This window comes from Lycorma delicatula, chromosome 10 (genome assembly GCF_047948215.1).
Source record: "Lycorma delicatula isolate Av1 chromosome 10, ASM4794821v1, whole genome shotgun sequence".
Taxonomy (NCBI): domain Eukaryota; kingdom Metazoa; phylum Arthropoda; class Insecta; order Hemiptera; family Fulgoridae; genus Lycorma; species Lycorma delicatula.
Window position 1 is genome coordinate 29639342 of NC_134464.1, and position 18458 is coordinate 29657799.

The window sequence follows — 18458 nt, forward strand, 5'->3', positions numbered from 1 at the left end:
AATTCCATCATCAGGAACTTAAAAATTATATTCTTAATAAAACTAAAGCTTCATTGTCATATGTAAAGTGTATAAAATATAACAACGGTTGTCATGTGTTTAAAATTGTGTCAACTTAATGTCCTGTCATTATGTATGTCTCCACCATTACGGTAAAGTGGAATGGGAACGGTATGGTCAACTCACTCTATAGTTATTATGAATGTCTCCACCGTTATACTCTATAGTTATTATTTAGTACTTTTTTACACAATATATCATTATCAAATCTTCTTTGTTCATTTATTAGTTTTTATTATTAAAATATATATATGATACTTTTCTAAATTATTGGTAATGTGTATATTTTTTGAAAATTTGAGTGTGTCAATGAAATTTCCTGGGTTATAGTTATAACCCAGAAATTTCTGTTTTCTGTTGTTATTTATAATATGTTTAGCAAAATTAAATTTTCCTATTTGACTTTTTTTATACAATTCATATGTTCTTGTATTCTAATAGAGAATGACCGATTTGGTCTTGCCAATGTATTTTAATTCACAATCTGCACATTTGAAGCTATATACGCCTTGTCCATTTAAATTAATTTTAAATCTAAAACAGTAATAAAATTAATTTAGATGGACAAGACGTATATAGCTTAAATTCTCAGATTGAAAATTAAAATGCATTGGCAAGACCAATCGGTCATTCTCTTTTAGAATACTAGAACATATGAATTGTATATAAAAAAGTCAAGTAGGAAAATTTAATTTTGCTAAACATATTATAAATGACACCCGTAATTATAACCCAGAAAATTTTATTATCATACTCGATTTTTCAAATAATATATAAATTACCAATAATTTAGAAAAGTACCATATATATTTTAACAGTGATAAATTAATAAACGAACAAACAAAATTTGATAATGATACATTGTGTAAACAAGTACTAAATAATAACTATAGAGTGAGTTGACCATAACGGTGGAGACATTCATAATGACAGGACATTAAGTCAACACAGTTTTAAACACATGACGACCACTGTTATATTTACACACTTTATATATGACAACAAAGTTTGAGTTTTATTAAGAATATAATTTTTAACTTCCTGATGATGGAATTCTGTTTTGAAAGTGCTTGAATGCATAAAAAGAATTGTTGGTACGAAAATTAATAATTTTCTAATTATTAATTATATAATCATACCAATGGGTCATGTTTGATAAAATTATTATAGTTGTTTTATACTTTGGCAGTAATGTTTAAATACTTAAAAAAAGAATTCTTAATATAATGTTTTTTCCACCTTTCTTCTCATTCTCTTTTTTGAGTTATATTTCTCTATTAGCAGAAAATTAAAGAAATTTGTCTTTAGAAGATTTTTAGCTCGATCATAAAGAATGTGCATCCATTAAATCAACTGTAAAGAGGTAAGACTATTTTTTTTATTGTTTAATTGAATTCAATTAAGTGAATATGGTTCACAGAACTTTGTGTTATTGTTACTAATGGTTCACAGAACTATGTGTTGTTGTTACTACTCCTGCTTGAATAATTTTAAAACCTCGATTTGTCAAGGTTTTAAACCTTTTTTTTTTTTGTTAGCCTCTGGAACTACTCTAAGGTATTACTTCAGAGGACAATATGTATGAATGTAAATGAAGTGTAGTCTTGTACACTATCATGTCAACCATTGCTGAGATGTGTGATTAATTGAAACTCAATCACCAAAGAACACTGGTATCCACGATGTAGCATTCAAAACCATATAAAAATAACTACCTTTACTAGGATTTTAACTTGTATTAAATTAATCTACCATACCGGTCAATGATTAGATATCATTGCAGACTTATGGGGCTGTAGGGTACGTCAATTGACTCCACCTTATAAAGAATGTATGAATTTAGTTAAAGGTACAGGCTATGATTAAAATGTAGTGTTGTGATTGTACTGTGTCAATCAGTATCACCCTTTTTTTATGAAACTATAAAAGTAATTATATTCCCCTTTTCATATTCTCTGCCTTAGATACATGTCAGTGTAACTTGTATTAGGCAACCTATTTACAGTACATTTATACATATATTATAGTTTTTTTTCTTGTTATCAATATTCCTGGAATAAGTATCACCGATGAGATATCATTTTTGTTCTTCTTTGACATTGTGTGTATTAAACGCACACAAAACATGTTTTAGTTTTTCTGTGTTTTAATTATAACAGATAAATGATGTATCAACAAACATAAATGTTTTTACCTTCTGGTAAGTTTGGTACTTCTCTCTTCTTCCTTGTTCAGGGGAGGTTATTATTTACCATTTATGAATAGGGCAAACTAATCTTACATATGAACACCGAATGAATCAAACCGATTCACTGGTTTGTGTTTGCTACAACTAATGTTACACCATGTAATGCGGCATTGCGTTGGAAAATTAAGTTAGGAGCCAACATCCAAGATATTCTAGGAAACAATATGAGGATGTTATTGAATATCTTGTTGTTTCTTAAAGCTGGACACAACATTAACATTTTTATTTAACATTTATTGTAATACGTTTTTTTAATATTTTATATTATGCTTTACTTTTTCCTGTGTTATTGTGCGGTTTGTTTGTTTTGTTTCTGTTTTTATTTAATTTAATTTATATATTGTTATACATAGTGCATGTTGATATAAAATTAGTTTATATATTGTAGAATCATTCCTTTTGGGTGCTAATAACAAACCTTGGTTGTATGCCCAAAAAAAAATTCTTCCATGTTATTTACTTTTTTTTCATCTTATGTCATCGTGACACTTTCCTTTTACCATTTCCCCTCTCACCTGCAAAAAATTCATTATCAAGAATTAACTTAACTTTTTATTTTTAGCCTACCTTTTTGTGTTTATTTACCTACCAATTGACAAATATTATTTCTAGCAGTAACTGTTTTGTTTTATTCTGTACTTCTCTCTCGCATACTATGTCAACTTTTACCTTTATTTTTCCTTTCCTATCCAACCTATATAATTTGTGAGTAGCCTTTTCAGTGCTGATGATATTTGTTCAAAAGTATGGTACAGATGATCTTATGTGATTTTACATACTACCACAATGAATGTAATGTTCTTTCCCAACTTCATCTGTAAAAATAATATGATGTATAGCAAACATAAATTTTTATGCCTTCTGAAAGTTTGGGACTTCTCTGTGCTATTTCGTTAAGGAATGACTAAATTAGTTCCTTTTTGTGTAATTGTGTTACTAACAGTAACTACTCCATTCAGCAATTCTTAACTTCATTATTAATTATATTTAGTAAAAAAATAAAAGTGTGATAAAGGTGATTTATGTGATTTTACCTGTAATAGGTAAAAATATATTTATATATTCTACGAAATTTAGAAATAGTCTTTATTGTTTTGTATTATTTAACATTAAAACAACTCCTATAATCTTATTCATACACACTCCTTGTTTGTCAGATGGAGTAGAAGGTTAGCTTATCTCCTCTCAGAAGATTGACAGGAAAAGAGCAGTATGAATAATTAATACTTAAGAGCATTGGCTTCTTGTATCATCTTCAAACCACCAATTCTTTTATAAGGCTCTACATCCTGATCCGACAGCCCAGGGATGTGTCAAAATTCCACAAAATCACAAAGTTTATCTCATAAAAGTGCACATAGACTAACTAGTATTAGAGAGTGATATTTATTGTTCAATAACCAAAGAGAACTCAATTTGTCTATTAATTTTATTACAAATTTCCTTTGCTCTTTATGAAATATCATCACACCAGAGACAAGTACTCTAAAAAGTTGCTTTTGAAAGTAAAGTAGAGAATGAAACCTAGACAATCTGTGAAAAAATGCAGAGATCTGAAGCAACCCAAGTTTTTGTAAATAAGGGATTATCTGGAGCAAGAAAGATGGCTCTTGATAAGGAATTAACTCAACTGGAGGAATAACATTTATATGCAGATATTGCAACTAAAAGTTAAAAACTGTAAATTTGCTACTTACAAAAAAAAACTACCAATTATTTACTAATGACTAAAAATCATCTGTTTTCAATGAGGGATTATTATAGTAAAAATTAAATCCAATCAAGATAGTCGGTAATCTTCACAGTTAGATTAAAAACATGATTAAGAAATGTGCATGAAGTATTCTTTGACAGTAAGCAGTAAGTTTCAAGTTTTTTGGATGTCTGCCTCTAACTGTGGAAATAACATATCTTCAAAAGTCTCAAGATCTCTTATTTTCCTGATGGCACTGGTGAAGTGACTATGTTTGAATTTGTAATATTATATATTATATTTGTGGACACTATAATCAGTGTACTATGCATCAATGTTTGTAGATCTAATTTTAATGATCTAAACTATTTTCATATTCAATGCTGCCTTTCGATTGCATTTCTCGTTCAAATATGCGATCTGTTGTAATTTTCTTTGCTAGTATTTTCTGATTTAAAAGTGATGTCAATAAATAATTTGATAGTTTGTACCTATTATCATCCAATAAATGGCAATATTTAATCATTCGATTTTCATTCTTACTTCACTGTTGCCAAAAATGTAACTGTAACGAATAGACCCAGGCCATCTGACTATGATTCTGATTAGAAAATTAGAATCATGTATATTTTGAGCATTTATTGAAAAGTATCCTTTCCAGTATTAAAATGTTGACACCTTACAACCACCAAAAGACATAATTGGAATGTTAGTACAATCAGTGCCACCTGTCACTCTAGGAAAGTAGCCTACTCTAAAGAAATCCTTAATAACTTTAAGACCTCTCAACTTCTTTTGGAAAATGAATATAACATGGTGCCAGTAAAGTAGCTACCTTAAAAACTAAGGCAGAAATATCGATTCACTGTTGCTTTTGAAACACAACTGAAATCTGTGCTTAAAATTTGGAAAGAATCTGTTGCATAAAATCTGATAGTTAAAAGAAGGAGCTTCAATAGTGTTAGTGACTTATCACTGTTATCTGTTTATTTAGTCTTCATAAATTATCATTTATCATCTGTATGTTCAAGTATCTTTAGAACCACTTGCTTTAATCTTACACTAGTAACAAATTTGGTAGTCTTAACTGAATAAAACTTATCATTTCTTACAGATAAAATGCTTTCTGGTACAAAATTTTAAAGCATTTCAATGCATATAACCTCAAAAACAAAATTTTTATCCAGGGATGGAATTTACATTCAGACACACCTAGCACTTAGCATCATTCACCTCTCTACTTTGGTACTTAGTAAACGTGGATGACACTCGTTATTTAATGCCTTTAACAATGAATATTTAACTGCAATACCATCAAGGAAATTCTCTGATCTACCCCACCAATCGATGTCTAGATTGTGGAACATCAAAAAAGTTTGTATGACATATTGAGCAAGTTTGATCACTGTTTTATATGATTGAACTTATGAATCATATTTTAAACACTGTCCGCCTATCTAAACAAATTTACCAAAGAAAATTTGAGCATTATGACACCATGTCATAATACTCAAATTAATTAAGCTTCATGATAAAGCTTATTTATTACAAACCAAAAATTGATGGAACTCGTTTTTAGTCTACTCTTCTTCTACTTCAGAATTACTTCTAATCAGCCTGATTTAGATCAAATCAACCCTTAAGAACAGGGTGTTCAATTTAAAAGAGGCGCCATCACTTGGTTTAGTCTCTAAGTAATAGTTTATTGGCAAACACATATTAATTTATAGAAGATATTTAAAATGATATCCATCCACTTATCAACACTGTTGACCATGTTCTTGGCTACTCTTGTTAGCTATACACTGTCCATTTTCTGGATGGCATTGGTAATGTTTGTCTTGCAGTTTGTGTGGATTGCTCCTATAAACAATCTCTTATAAATAATCCCACAGAAAGAAATCTGGACTAGTCAGATCAGGGGATTTTGGTGGTACAATCCTTTAGAAATGATTCTTCTACCAAAAAAAGTTCTGTAACATCTCTACAATAGAACAAGCGGTATGCCAGGTGCCCTGTCCTGTTGCAACCAACAATCATGCTCATCATCTTGCAATAAGGCTATGAATTGTTGGATAATTTCTCTGTAGACCACTGCATTCATAAAAAAAAAAAATATCAGTCCTATCATTCGTCACCTTATAACCACACACATACATTATATTTTCTGGGTGTAGGGGAGATTCAAAGAAATGTGCAGGTTTTCAGTACCCCAGTCCAGTGACTGTTAACATACCTACCAAGGTGAAACTGCACTTCATCTGTGAAAAACACCATCTAAAATGTCAATTTGCCTCTAATGAAGTTCTTGAACCATTGCCAGTAGTGAACCCTTTTAACATAATCAGCACTAGTTAGCTCATGGAAAACCTGTATTGGATACGGGATACATTTCAGCATTCTCTCCATTGCAGTGTAGGCTGAACCTAGTGAAATTTTTTTTCCTGACTTAGTCTCCAGAAAGGTTTATGAAAGCTTTTAACTGCCATTCTAATGTCTTGTATGACATGCGTCATTAAAACTGACCTATGTCGGGCGTGTTTCTGGTCTAACAGAAACACAAAATGGTCCTGTTTCACAAAATGTTTTAATTTTTGAAATATAACACTGATGCTTCCTTTTCAAATTTCTCCCTGAAATTTTGTGTCTAAATAAGTTTTCATCACGAATATACGCTTTTCAACAGTTAATTGCATTTTAACATCACACTATTATGTAATTTAGTTCAAAAGCCAATGCTCAACAGAGACTGGCAATGCTCAAATGTACAGACAATAAAAAGTCCTCCCCATTCCAGCTCCAGTTGTACCAACATGTTCCACATTTTTTACCCATTTCACACCAATTTATACATCAAAAATATACATTAGTATAAACTACTGAGTGATGGGGGCCTCTTTAAGTTGAACACCCATAGATGAAATTAAAAAAATGATTTTTCATTACTCAGTATTTTTAGTATCATTTTTCATCTCATAGTAAGAGTGGAAGTGTCTTGCCCAAAGAAAACAGCAAAGTTAGTGAACTTGCAGAATTGAATGGATGACGCAAAAATAAATAATTTTTTTTGTTTTTGTTAACAATTATTAAATAACTGGTAAAGTAACATTTAATGTAAAAGTACGTAATAATAATCAAAATTTTTTGTTTCTGATAATTGAAATTAATTTTTTAAATGATTAACTAAGACAAGTTTAACAGTTTTGATTAATTTTTAGGATATTAGTAGTATTATTGTATTACTAGGTAGCAGTGGCGGCTCGCATATAGGCATTGTGGAACTGCAGCACCCCCTATTTCCATTTAATATAATGAGTCCCTTTTTCTTAAATTCTTTCTTTACACTTGTATAATATATAATCCTTAAGCTAATGTTAGTAACCATCCCCCAGTTTATGAAAAAGATACAAAAATCTTTGTATGGAACTGTGTGCTTCACAGTTCCAGCAGTGTGGTGTTTCGCTGTTGTGCGGATGCACACAAGGGAGAGAGAGTACTGTCGCTCCTGCAGTTCCGACCTTGGCATGCTGGTGGAAGGTAGTGTTTTTTACGTGTGTTGTGCTTAAAACCGTGTACCGTATTCTTGAATGTGATAAAGTGTAGAATTAGATTATTATCCTGCTTCCAGCTATTCTATTTGATTCATTTTTATTCGGTTCTTTTATTTTACAGAAAACTTTGCATCCCCAAGAAATAAGTTCTGTGACTGTACGTGAACTTCAACAGCTTAAGTTTTCACAGCTGTCTCTCCATGAGAAAGTTATAGTTAAGAAAAGAGGTCGTTCAACACCTGATCTTCTTATATCTCAGCCAGGCATAAGCAACAAGAAGAAATATATTCGTAGCTTCAATTCTGAATGGTACCAACAGAAAAGTTGGCTTTGCGGCTGTGAAGTAAAAAATGCACTGTTTTGCTTCCCGTGTTTGCTGTTTGGAGGTGATGTAACGTGGACAAAAGATGGTTTTAGAAATATAAACAAAATGAAAGAAAAAACTGAAAAGCATGAGAAGTCAAAGAAGCACGTTGATAATGTACTTTCACTGTCACTTTTAGAAACCGTAAGTATTAAAGAGAAACTTAGTGAGGCATACAGACTTTCAATCAGTGAGCATAATGTAAAGGTTAAAAAGAACCGTGAAATTTTGTCCAAAGTAATAGACTGCATTTTCTATTGTGGAAACTTTGAAACTCCCTTACATGTACATGATGAAAAAGACGATTCAGTAAATCCATGGGTATTTAGAGGATTAGTAAATTTTGCATCTAAATTAGATTCAGATTTGAAGAATCACTTAGAAGCCAGTGAAGTCTTCAAAGGTGTTTCTGAGACCATTCAGAATGAGATACTTGACTGCCTGTTACAGATATACCATGAGGAGATAAGGACGGAAATTAGAAAAGCTTCCTTTGTAGCTATCATGGCTGATGACACAACAGATGTTTCAGAACACACTCAAATGGTCCTTGTCCTACGGTATGTATTGAATGGAGAAATATTTGAGCGTTTTTGGGGATTCTTTATTCCAGAAAATCAAACTGCAGATGGCATATCAAAATGTGTTTTAGAACAATTGGACATAATCCTTCAAGGAAATGAACAAAAACTGATAGCTCAGACATTTGATGGTGCAAATGTCATGAAAGGCAAAAAAGCAGGAGTTCAAGCAAAAATAAAAGCAGTTTATAGTAATGCACATTTCATTCACTGTTATGCACATCAACTTAATTTAATAATGAGAAATGCAGCAAGTATTGCGCGAAACGCAAGAATATTTTTCTCTAACATTCTGGCTATTCCAACATTCTTCTCAAGATCACCGCAACGTGTGGCCATTCTCAAGAAACATATGAATCTCAGCATTCCACATCCATCCTCTACAAGTTGGGACTTCGACATACAGACCATAAACAGAGTTCATGAAAATTTGCAACCTTTAAAAAACTGCCTTACTGAAATTCAGTCAACATCAAATGCAGATCAAACCATTGCAGAAGCAACAGGAATTTTGAAATACCTGAATGATGATAATTTCAAGTTTTGGTTAGAGCTTTTTCATCAGATTATGCCTCATGTTGAAATAATTTACAACCAAATGCAGTCTCAAAAAATTAGTGTGTTTAAAGTTAATGAATATATAACAAATTTCCAAACTGCTATTTTAGAATTAAGAAACTCAAAGTACTGTGAGAATCCTTCTAAGGTACTCATGGCAGAAGCTAAGGAAGTGTGTGACTGGTTGTGTGTTGATATAATGGACAGATATTCTTCCACTAAACACTTAGCAGCTGCAAAATTATTTAACAAGAAATGGTTCACTAGTTTTAAGAATAAACATCCTACAGAAGAAATAGTACTGACTGCTGAATCATATCCCATGATCGACAAAGAAAAGCTTGAAACTGAACTTAAAGTATTCTATTGTAGATCTGATATTCATGAGTATTGCACGTTGTTTGAGCTGCTGAAATTTATCTTGGAAAATAATCTAGGTGATGTTCTTGGTGAAATTACGAAACTGATAAATATCCTCTTGACAGTACCCATGACTACATCAGAGACAGAACGCTGCTTTTCAACATTGAAAAGAATAAGAACTTTTCTAAAAAGCAATATGAATTCGGAAAGATTAAATGCGCTTTCAGTGCTTTCAATGGAAAAAAATTTCCTCAGTTGCCATCTAGAGATCAAGGAGAAAATTATTGATCTTTTTGCCCAAATTAAAACGAGAAGAATGGATTTCATTTATAAATGAGTAGATCAAGCTTCAACTGTAACAATTTAGGTTAAAGTAAGGAAAAAATGTGTGATTTTGTTATTTTAGGATTTTATGAAGTTTCTGAATAAATTTTTTTTTATACATGTTTGTTTCCTTTTACACAATTTTAAAACAGGCTAACATTTTTCTGGAGCAGCTAATTTTAGCTACGAGCCGCCACTCTTAGGTAGAATTATTACATTAGTTTCGCCGAGTTAATCATTTTAAATCGATTTGTAAGGTGCTTTTAGGCTGTTTCATCACAAGATTGTATATTCATCCGGCGCACTGTGTAGTAAAAATGTGTGTTTGTAGTGCACGTGCTGCTTGTAAATTATTTTATTGTTTGGTGAGGGGTGGCGTATGAGCTGCGCGAACTCTTAGTTATCTTGATCCACTTAGGAGAGTTTCGGCCAGCAGACAGGAATACAGAGAGCAAACCTTTATCTACAATTGTAGTTTAAGAACACTCGGCCCCATAATTTCGTCAAAGCTTCTTATGCCTCTAATATATTAATTTTAGTAGCTAATCATAAAACTACTTTAGTAAAACAAAGTTTGTGTTGACTATGTATAGTTTTAGTTCTATATTTAGCTGTATGATAGTAGATGGTGATATTAGTTCATGATTATTTTTATTTCCAACGTACACAATTAACAACGCCACGTAAATCAAACATATTAAAAGACATACGCTCTAAATCATCTCATAAATCTTACTTCATTTGATGTCAGTGGAATCACTTTTTTCAGCGAAATAACAAACAAGTCATTACAAAATATGATCATGATGCTTATAGTAATGTAAGAAATTAACTTATTAAAAAACCAACACCTTACCGTAATTTCAGAATTAATCACGTTATAAATATTACTCAATTTGGTTCGATAAATAATTTTTACTAGATTCACTTAACACATTACCTAACACACAAAATATTTAATTTCTTTACAAGTTATATTATTTCTTCAACTCCACTCTGTATGTCCTACTCGTCATCACTGTAAATTGAAATCGGTTTCATGTAAGTTAATAATAAAACGCCCGGAAATTTCGTTCTAATATCGGTTCAAGTTCTAAATAGTTTATCTCACAGTTTTGCAAACTGCCTCCAGATCTTTACATTATCTCTAAATTTTTCTTTCGACAGTTCTATTGTTTTCAAAATTGAATATTACACATTTGGGCAATTTTTAACACATGCCCACACATTCTCAATAGCATTTAAATCGGGATGATAAGGTTGTAGTCTGACATGGCCTTTTTCAGCAACGAATTTATTTTGTACGTTTTAGGTCGCAGTTTATGAAGTTTTATCAGTGTATACAATTCAGGTTTGAACATTTCACGTGAAAATTGTATCTTGTTTTTAATGAGCCAGCCGATTATATTTTTTTTTTAAACTCTAATTAGGGGCTGGTTTTATTTGAACATTGTGAGACGCAACCCATTTTTGAAAGTTATTAAAATTCATATCGTCTTGGTAATCGCCCGTTTTTTGATCCGATTTAAATATTAGGAGAGCATTTTCGATAAAACCGTCTTCTCTTTCTGCATTAATTATCCTCGATTCCCCTTAGAAACGGGAACTTTCAGCCTTTCTGAAGAACCATCGGTCCTTGCTTGATCCTCCTTGCTTGAAAAATATGTAGGTTTCATCTACGTATATAATTGGACAATTTTCTTCTCTGTACTGCGTACGGAGCGCAGTTAATGCAACATTTTATCTCTTATATCGTCATTCTCGATCAAAATTTTTCTGTTTCTATCCTTTTTCTACAGGAAGCCTACATTATTCATGATTACACGAAAAGCCCAAATGCCTCCTTCAAACGTTATTTCCTCTTTTTACTAATGGTAAAAGTTTCATTAGAGAGGGGCGTTCTCCATGCCTTAAGTGAAACTCATTCACCTTGTTGAAATCGCCCAGGTGCAAGGGCGTTCGCAAGAGTGATTACCGGATTTGAACCCCCACCCCTTGAAGGGTTGGTACTTTTTAATATTAGGCCTATATAAAATAAACATACTCTAAATTTACACATATATATTTCAGTATCTTTTTAAAAATCCATCGTATTCTCTCCTCTAATTTCTCACTGTCAGAGTAAAAACATCTGTCGACATAAGATCCAAGCCGCCGCCCTTGCTTCTTCAATAATTTAATCCTCGTACTCGGAGGTGCGGCACGTACAGTACATCACTCAACGTGCGACACAGTAGCCGTCTGAGAAGGAGGCAGTGCTCTTACTGGCGCGGTGGGTGTCAAAGCCTATACCCCTCCTCGTCTACTGAAAGAGAGGAAAGATCATCAAAGCCGTGCCGCTTATTAAGAAGGTACGATAATAATACCGACCTTGTGATAAAATAAGGCCAACACCATATAAACTTACTTGTGAAACATATTGTCGGGACAGCTCTGCAGTAGCGGCAGTGCACTTATGAAATACTGTACATTGTCGAGCGGTATTCACTTGCTAGTTTGTGTTCAGATTTTGTTGTGGAACGTTCTTTTAACGTTTTGTGCATTTCGCAGTCCATATTTTTAAATAGAAACTTCACAGTATTGTTCCGTATTCTTTAATATGTCTAAGCGATCTGAAAGTTTAATTTTACAATTTTTTAGCAAAACATCGTGTGCCGTTAGTGATTTTTGTAACTTTAGTGAAAATTTCACATTACCAAATATTTCTTCGCTGCCGCAACGTGACGATGCTGTCACAAATGTTTTCCCCGAAACTAGTTTCACACACCCCTGTGAAAACTCTGCATTGAATGTACATCGACATCACTCAATAATGTTGACGTGTCCGCTGAATCATTTAGAAGTGATAAGTGTATTGTTCTAGTTCCGGAAGCTTCAACATCTTCAAGTTCCAGTGAACCACACGCTTATGATATTTGAGTTTACGTAGAAAAAGACTTATCTAATGAAAAAAAAACATGTCTTGGACAATATCTGGGAACCAAATTCAGAGTTTGTTTTTCCAACAAAATGAAATGAATCTGCGATTTCAGATTAAATGGCTTTACCACTGGAATTGGCTTACATATTCCAAATTTAAGGGAGAGAGTTTTTTTAATTTTTGCTCCAAAAATTAGTGTTGAATCTGGCAAGCAACCCTTAGGTTAACTTGGTAGTGAGAAATTTGACAACTGGAAGGATGCCGTCGAGATGATTTCAGAGCACGAGAAGTGGCTTTATCACAAAGAAAGTATATTGCAACAAATCAAAAGAAACTGGAGAACAGGAAAAAACTTATTCCTATTATTGAGAATATTTTGTTCTACGGGAAACAATGTATCGTTCTGCGACGCCACAGGGATTTGGGATGATTAGAGGTTGAAGTCGACCAAGAACTAAAAGAAAATTATGGTAATTTCAGAGCAATTCTTCGATTTCGAAGTAAGACTGAGACTGTATTAAAAAATATGTTGACCTGTAGTGTTGGAAATGCGCAGAACACCAGTCCTGGAATACAGAATGAAATAATTTAAAGTGTGCAACGACCTGATTGTTCGAAAAATCGTGAAAGAACTTAATGCCTACAGTTGCGTCTCTATTCTCGCCGATGAGATGTCAGACATATCAGGCTTGGAATAATTATCACTGTATGTTCGTTATGTTGATAGAGAAAATTTCACTGTGATGGAAAAAGTTGTACCATTATACGAGGTGCGACAATAAAGTAATGAGACTGATTTTTCTTTGCAAGATGTGGCAACCCTGCAGCTTGCGTAGGCACACCATCTTTTACCTTGGTCTGTAAGCTACTTCTAGTCCAAGCGGCACATTGATGCAACTGCTCAGTCGTGAGTTGTGCTGTAGTAAGTGAACACGTGTTTGTGTCCCTCGTCACAGCTTTTTGGACATCTTGTGTTGTTTGAAAATGGTGTCCCTTGACCGCCATTTTGACTCTTGGAAATAGATAAAAGTCGCACGGAGCGATATCTGGTGAATAAGGTGGCTGTGGTAGTACTGAAATTTGTTTTGAGGTTAAAAATTGCTGTACTGACAGCAGTATGGGATGGCGCATTATCGTGATGCAGAATCCAATTATCAGTAATGTTAGCACGGACACGAAGAACTCGTTTACGAAGTCTTTCTAAAATTTCTTTGTAGAAATATTGGTCAACTGTTTGTCCAGGAGGCACCCACTCTTTCTAAACAGTTCCCTTGGAATCGAAGAAGCACACAAGCATGCATTTCACTTTTGACTTTGATATGCGAGCTTTTTTTGGTCTGGGTGATCCCTTTGAGCACCATCGCGAACTTTGGCGTTTTGTCTCTGGATCGTATTGAAAAAAACCAACCTTCATCACCAGTGATAACACGGCTCAACAAATCTGGATTGATTTCCGTTTCCTCTAACAGATCGGCTGCCACATTTTTCCGTGTTTCTCGCTGTTGTTGTGAGATTTTTGGAGACCATTTTTGCACAAATATTTCTCATACCAAGATCTTCAGTTAATATTAGACGAACCGTTTCTCGATTGATGTTGAGTTCTTCTGCAATCATTTTTACGGATAATCTTCGATCAGATCGTACGATTTCCCGCACCCTGGTCAAGTTGACATCTGTCCGTGAGGTTGATGGTCGTCCACTGCGGTCTTCATCTTCAACATTCGTTCTGCCTTCACTAAATATTTTATGCCACCGAAAAACTTGAGCTCTTGCCATAACCTCCTCTCCAAAAGCCTTCTGAAGCTTACCGTAAGTTGTCGTCGCGTTTTCACCCGATTTAACGCAAAAAGAAATGGCATACCATTCACTCAGCGAGTTTGATTTCCTGATTTGGCGACATTCCTTGGCCAGGGCGTTCACCTGATCTGGCTCTTTGTGATTTTTTTTCTGTGGGGGTATCTGAAACATAAATTCTTCAGTAGTCGACCACAGTCAATTGCAGAACTCAAGGAGGCCATTCAACGAGAAATTGAAGCAGTTCCACAAGTGATGATTGAGCGAGCAATGTCAAATTTTAGAATGAGGTTGAACGAGTGTGTGAGGAATAATGGAAAATATTTGGACGACATAATATTCAAATTAAAAAAAATCTATGTAAGTAATTCACTATAAATTGCAAAAAATGATCTTAATTCGATATATTAAATGTTTCAATAGTACGAAACACAGTTTATTATCCCTCAAAAATCGTCAGGTTTATATGCCGGACCCTGTACAAAATGAAATAGATGTTAATAAAAAAAAAAATTGTAACCTAAGGCTATGAAAAAATAAATTATAGAAAATTTTATTAGAGTATTTATGAATGTGTTATATTCGAACATTGTAAAATAAATATATCGTATGCCACTGCCCAGGTCAGTTCTCAGTTTCTTCTTTCGCCGTTTTTTACTACTGAATTCACTTCCATTAGTTTCGTGTTGTTCTTGTTACTTTAAAATGCGCTGAAGGTATCTAACGGATACACCGGTCGCTTTACAAACACGTCTGAACTTGTTAAAATTTTTTGCGTGTCCTTCTTCGGCTTCTTTCTTCATAGAGTTGTAAATATGAAGAATAACTGCTCGAGTCTAACTTTTGATAATCCTCTTTCCTCCAATTTTTCCGACATTTTGGGTTTATGTTTACAATACAATAAGTTAAATTTACGAATAATTAAAATAAAGTTGATTAAAAGATAACTTTTCCTTAATACTAACAATATTAATAACAATAATAACAGCTGCGAAAAAAGGTCGATTATGTAAGTATTAAATCCACTTGTTGGTTATAAAAAACGTATAGAATGTTCCCAGAAAAGTGCTTAAAGACGATGTTTTACGCTCAGAGTTCTGATATCTACTGATTTGTTTACCCCCACCACAAACTATTGCTACGGCGCACCCAAATTAAATCTGCCACCATTGAATAAGCTATAACACGTATTAAAATTGGAGGAATTTAGTTACATCCCATTGGTACTCTGTATTTACTCGTGTGATTGGTTGTTTTTTTGTTTTTTTTTTTTGGAAAAATATACTATAAATAAATGCCAAAATTGGCTTTTATTTTAATTCTATTATATTAGTAAACATACTAAACCAATCCGATAACCCTTTTAATTTAAAGGTATTCCAAAATTAGTCGATTAATTATTATTTGTTTGTTTCATTGTTTGAACGGGATTACACGTGAACGACACAAATTTTTTTATGAAAACGTTAAGAATAAATTTATTTTAAATGGAGTAGCAATTTACGTTTCTTAGATAGAACTGCCTGCAATTTCTTCAATTGAACTGTCAACAATCGGATGTCCTCGATGAAAAATAAGTTTTTGGCATTTACTTTGAATTAAATAATAAAGCAATTCAATATCTTCGTTGATCAAATTATTCCGCAGTCAATTTCAAAATATACTGTTATGAAATAATTGTTTTACAAATTATTTCTGTGAATAATGAAATCATGAAAAACTCAGTTTCATACTCTTTGTTCCAATGAACGTGGATGTTTAAGTAGGTTTTAATGAAATGTGAATCATTTTTAAATGAACAGAAAGTTTATCAATTAATAGTCAAATTCTAAAAGTATTCCACGTTCAGAAAATATACAAGGTAATTATTATTAAATATTATATAATATTATTTTCTCCCTTACTTATTGAAAGGGATGGAAGAAACCTGCTGACTTTAATGTAATGAACCCAAGTTAATAATTTCCACTACACTTGTTTCATTACAACAAATTAAAAAAATGTGAATTATTGAAATATTTTCTAAGAAAGAATGGCAATATAAAAGTAAACATAATTAGTTTCAGAACCAATCTCAAATCAACATATACATTTTAAGGTGACCGACACTGTAATTAGTTATAAATTGCCAATATTTAAAAAAATAATTATTTTTACTTGTAAAAGAAGTACATAATTAATTTTCAGAATCGAAATTTTTCATTTTTATGTCCTCTCAATTCTAACATTAATTTAGTTTTTCAGAAACCTTATTTTTTGTTATCTTTTTTTTATCATTGAGAAAATAGCTGAAAGTTAAAACAGATCTTGAAAGTTTACTTTCAACTTGGAAGTTTAACAAATGTTGAATCTGTACACAGAATTCAAATTACTCTAGCTAGCTATATGCGTTTGTTCTGGTTTATAACTATCTATTAAATTCAAAATTACTTGCACATCAGAACTGTGAGATCAGAAATAACCTTACATCCTTCTATAAACCTCACAAATTCTAGCATACAATGGATTCTGCATACATAAACATAAGTTTGAGCTGTGGATTCTGTTTAGCACGTACTTATTTATGTTTTCTGCAATAATTCAAACTTAAAAGGCTGTAATGTTGCCCTAAAAGTTAGCTCTAGATCAGTTGGTCTCTGGTCTGATTCCTGGTAAAAGTACTGCATAAAATTATTATTTCATCCCCATCACCATCTCTAAAACTTTGTGCGCTATATTGTACACATGATCGTAATAAAAACCAAAATAAGAAAATCTTGGTTGTAAAAATATGAATAATGAAAACTTGATTTTAACCAGAGTACTACATCACAGAACTGCTACAATATCTGAAAGTCAATGTTACTAAAATCCAATCAGAGTGACAGTTTGGTGTTTCAATTCCTTTTCAAACATGATCAGAAACAAGTGATAATCCATGTTTCTTTTTAACTATTAGACTACTTCTAAAAATTTTTTTCTCCTACTGACTGAAGATTGTTGTAATAAAGTCAATAATTTCAGCAGAAAATGATACATTAATTTATTGCTTTATATAAACTGTTCTGCTTTTTCTTATGGCTGTAACATGTAAAAAGGAACTGAACTACAGGAGGCGTCAATCAGTATTGCTTTCTCTGGAAGTGATGTTAACTCAACTAATAGTTTATGCAGATCAAAACCTTAAAAAGATCATGTCTGGAATAATATTTCTTTCTATAATACTGTTGGGTAAAATTACTTTATAAATTGTTTTTTTTTTTTTCATTTATTTTGCGCTTCCTCAAAATGATACAATGTAATGGGACATTGCATCCTAGTTTTGCAGTGGCCAAAATAATGTTTATTGTAACAGCGGCAGAAATAAAATCTTATAATTACTGAAATGAAATATATCATGAATGTACTATTTGGTAGTTATATTAAAACTTCCTTGAAGAATCCTCAGTAAACCAAAAAAAAAGAAAGTAATAGTTTACAAATTCCGCACAAACAATTTAAGTGCGAATACTGTACATAACTTCAATTTACTTGTTCCAGTTTCTCATGAACTAGAATTTTTTTTATATTAACTAAATTTAAAAACCTAGGATTCAGTAAGATTGTAGACATCAAAAGTTTGTATCTTTTAGATGAATTTTTGTATTGATCAATCAACGGGAAAATCTAATAACAAAAACTTATAAAACTAAAAACTAAGTTGTGAAATTGTAAATAAACTCTTTTGTATATAACTTTTCATAGAATATTTGTTTAATTCTTTATTTATTATGTAGCCAAAATTTAATTGCTTGTGGAGTAAAACTTATGATTTTAAAGCTATTTTTAAAGCAATAAAATCATTTATGTATGAGTGTGCTCACATCGCACAAATTAAGAATATTAAAAAGAATTTCTTCTTAGGTTTGAATTACAAAAACGTTCACAGAGTTATTTTTTCCCCAAACATATTTTCACATTGTTAATATTACTATCTGTATCCAAAAAAAATTACAATGAAATTGTAAACCGTATATAGTAACA

The 18458-nt window shown here is 32.2% G+C and overlaps 1 protein-coding gene across 4 annotated transcripts in view; it reads left to right on the forward strand.

The window, feature by feature from the left end:
• The window catches only part of LOC142331139 (zinc finger MYM-type protein 1-like), a 35902-nt gene extending 26042 nt beyond the window's left edge, over positions 1–9860 (forward strand). For all 4 annotated transcript variants that reach the window (XM_075376838.1, XM_075376836.1, XM_075376839.1 and 1 more), the window contains one exon: positions 7674–9860. In XM_075376838.1, coding sequence (XP_075232953.1) covers positions 7674–9755 — 2082 coding nt within the window. In that variant the 3' untranslated portion in view covers positions 9756–9860. The remainder of the gene's footprint in view (positions 1–7673) is intronic.
• Positions 9861–18458: the final 8598 nt, after the last annotated feature.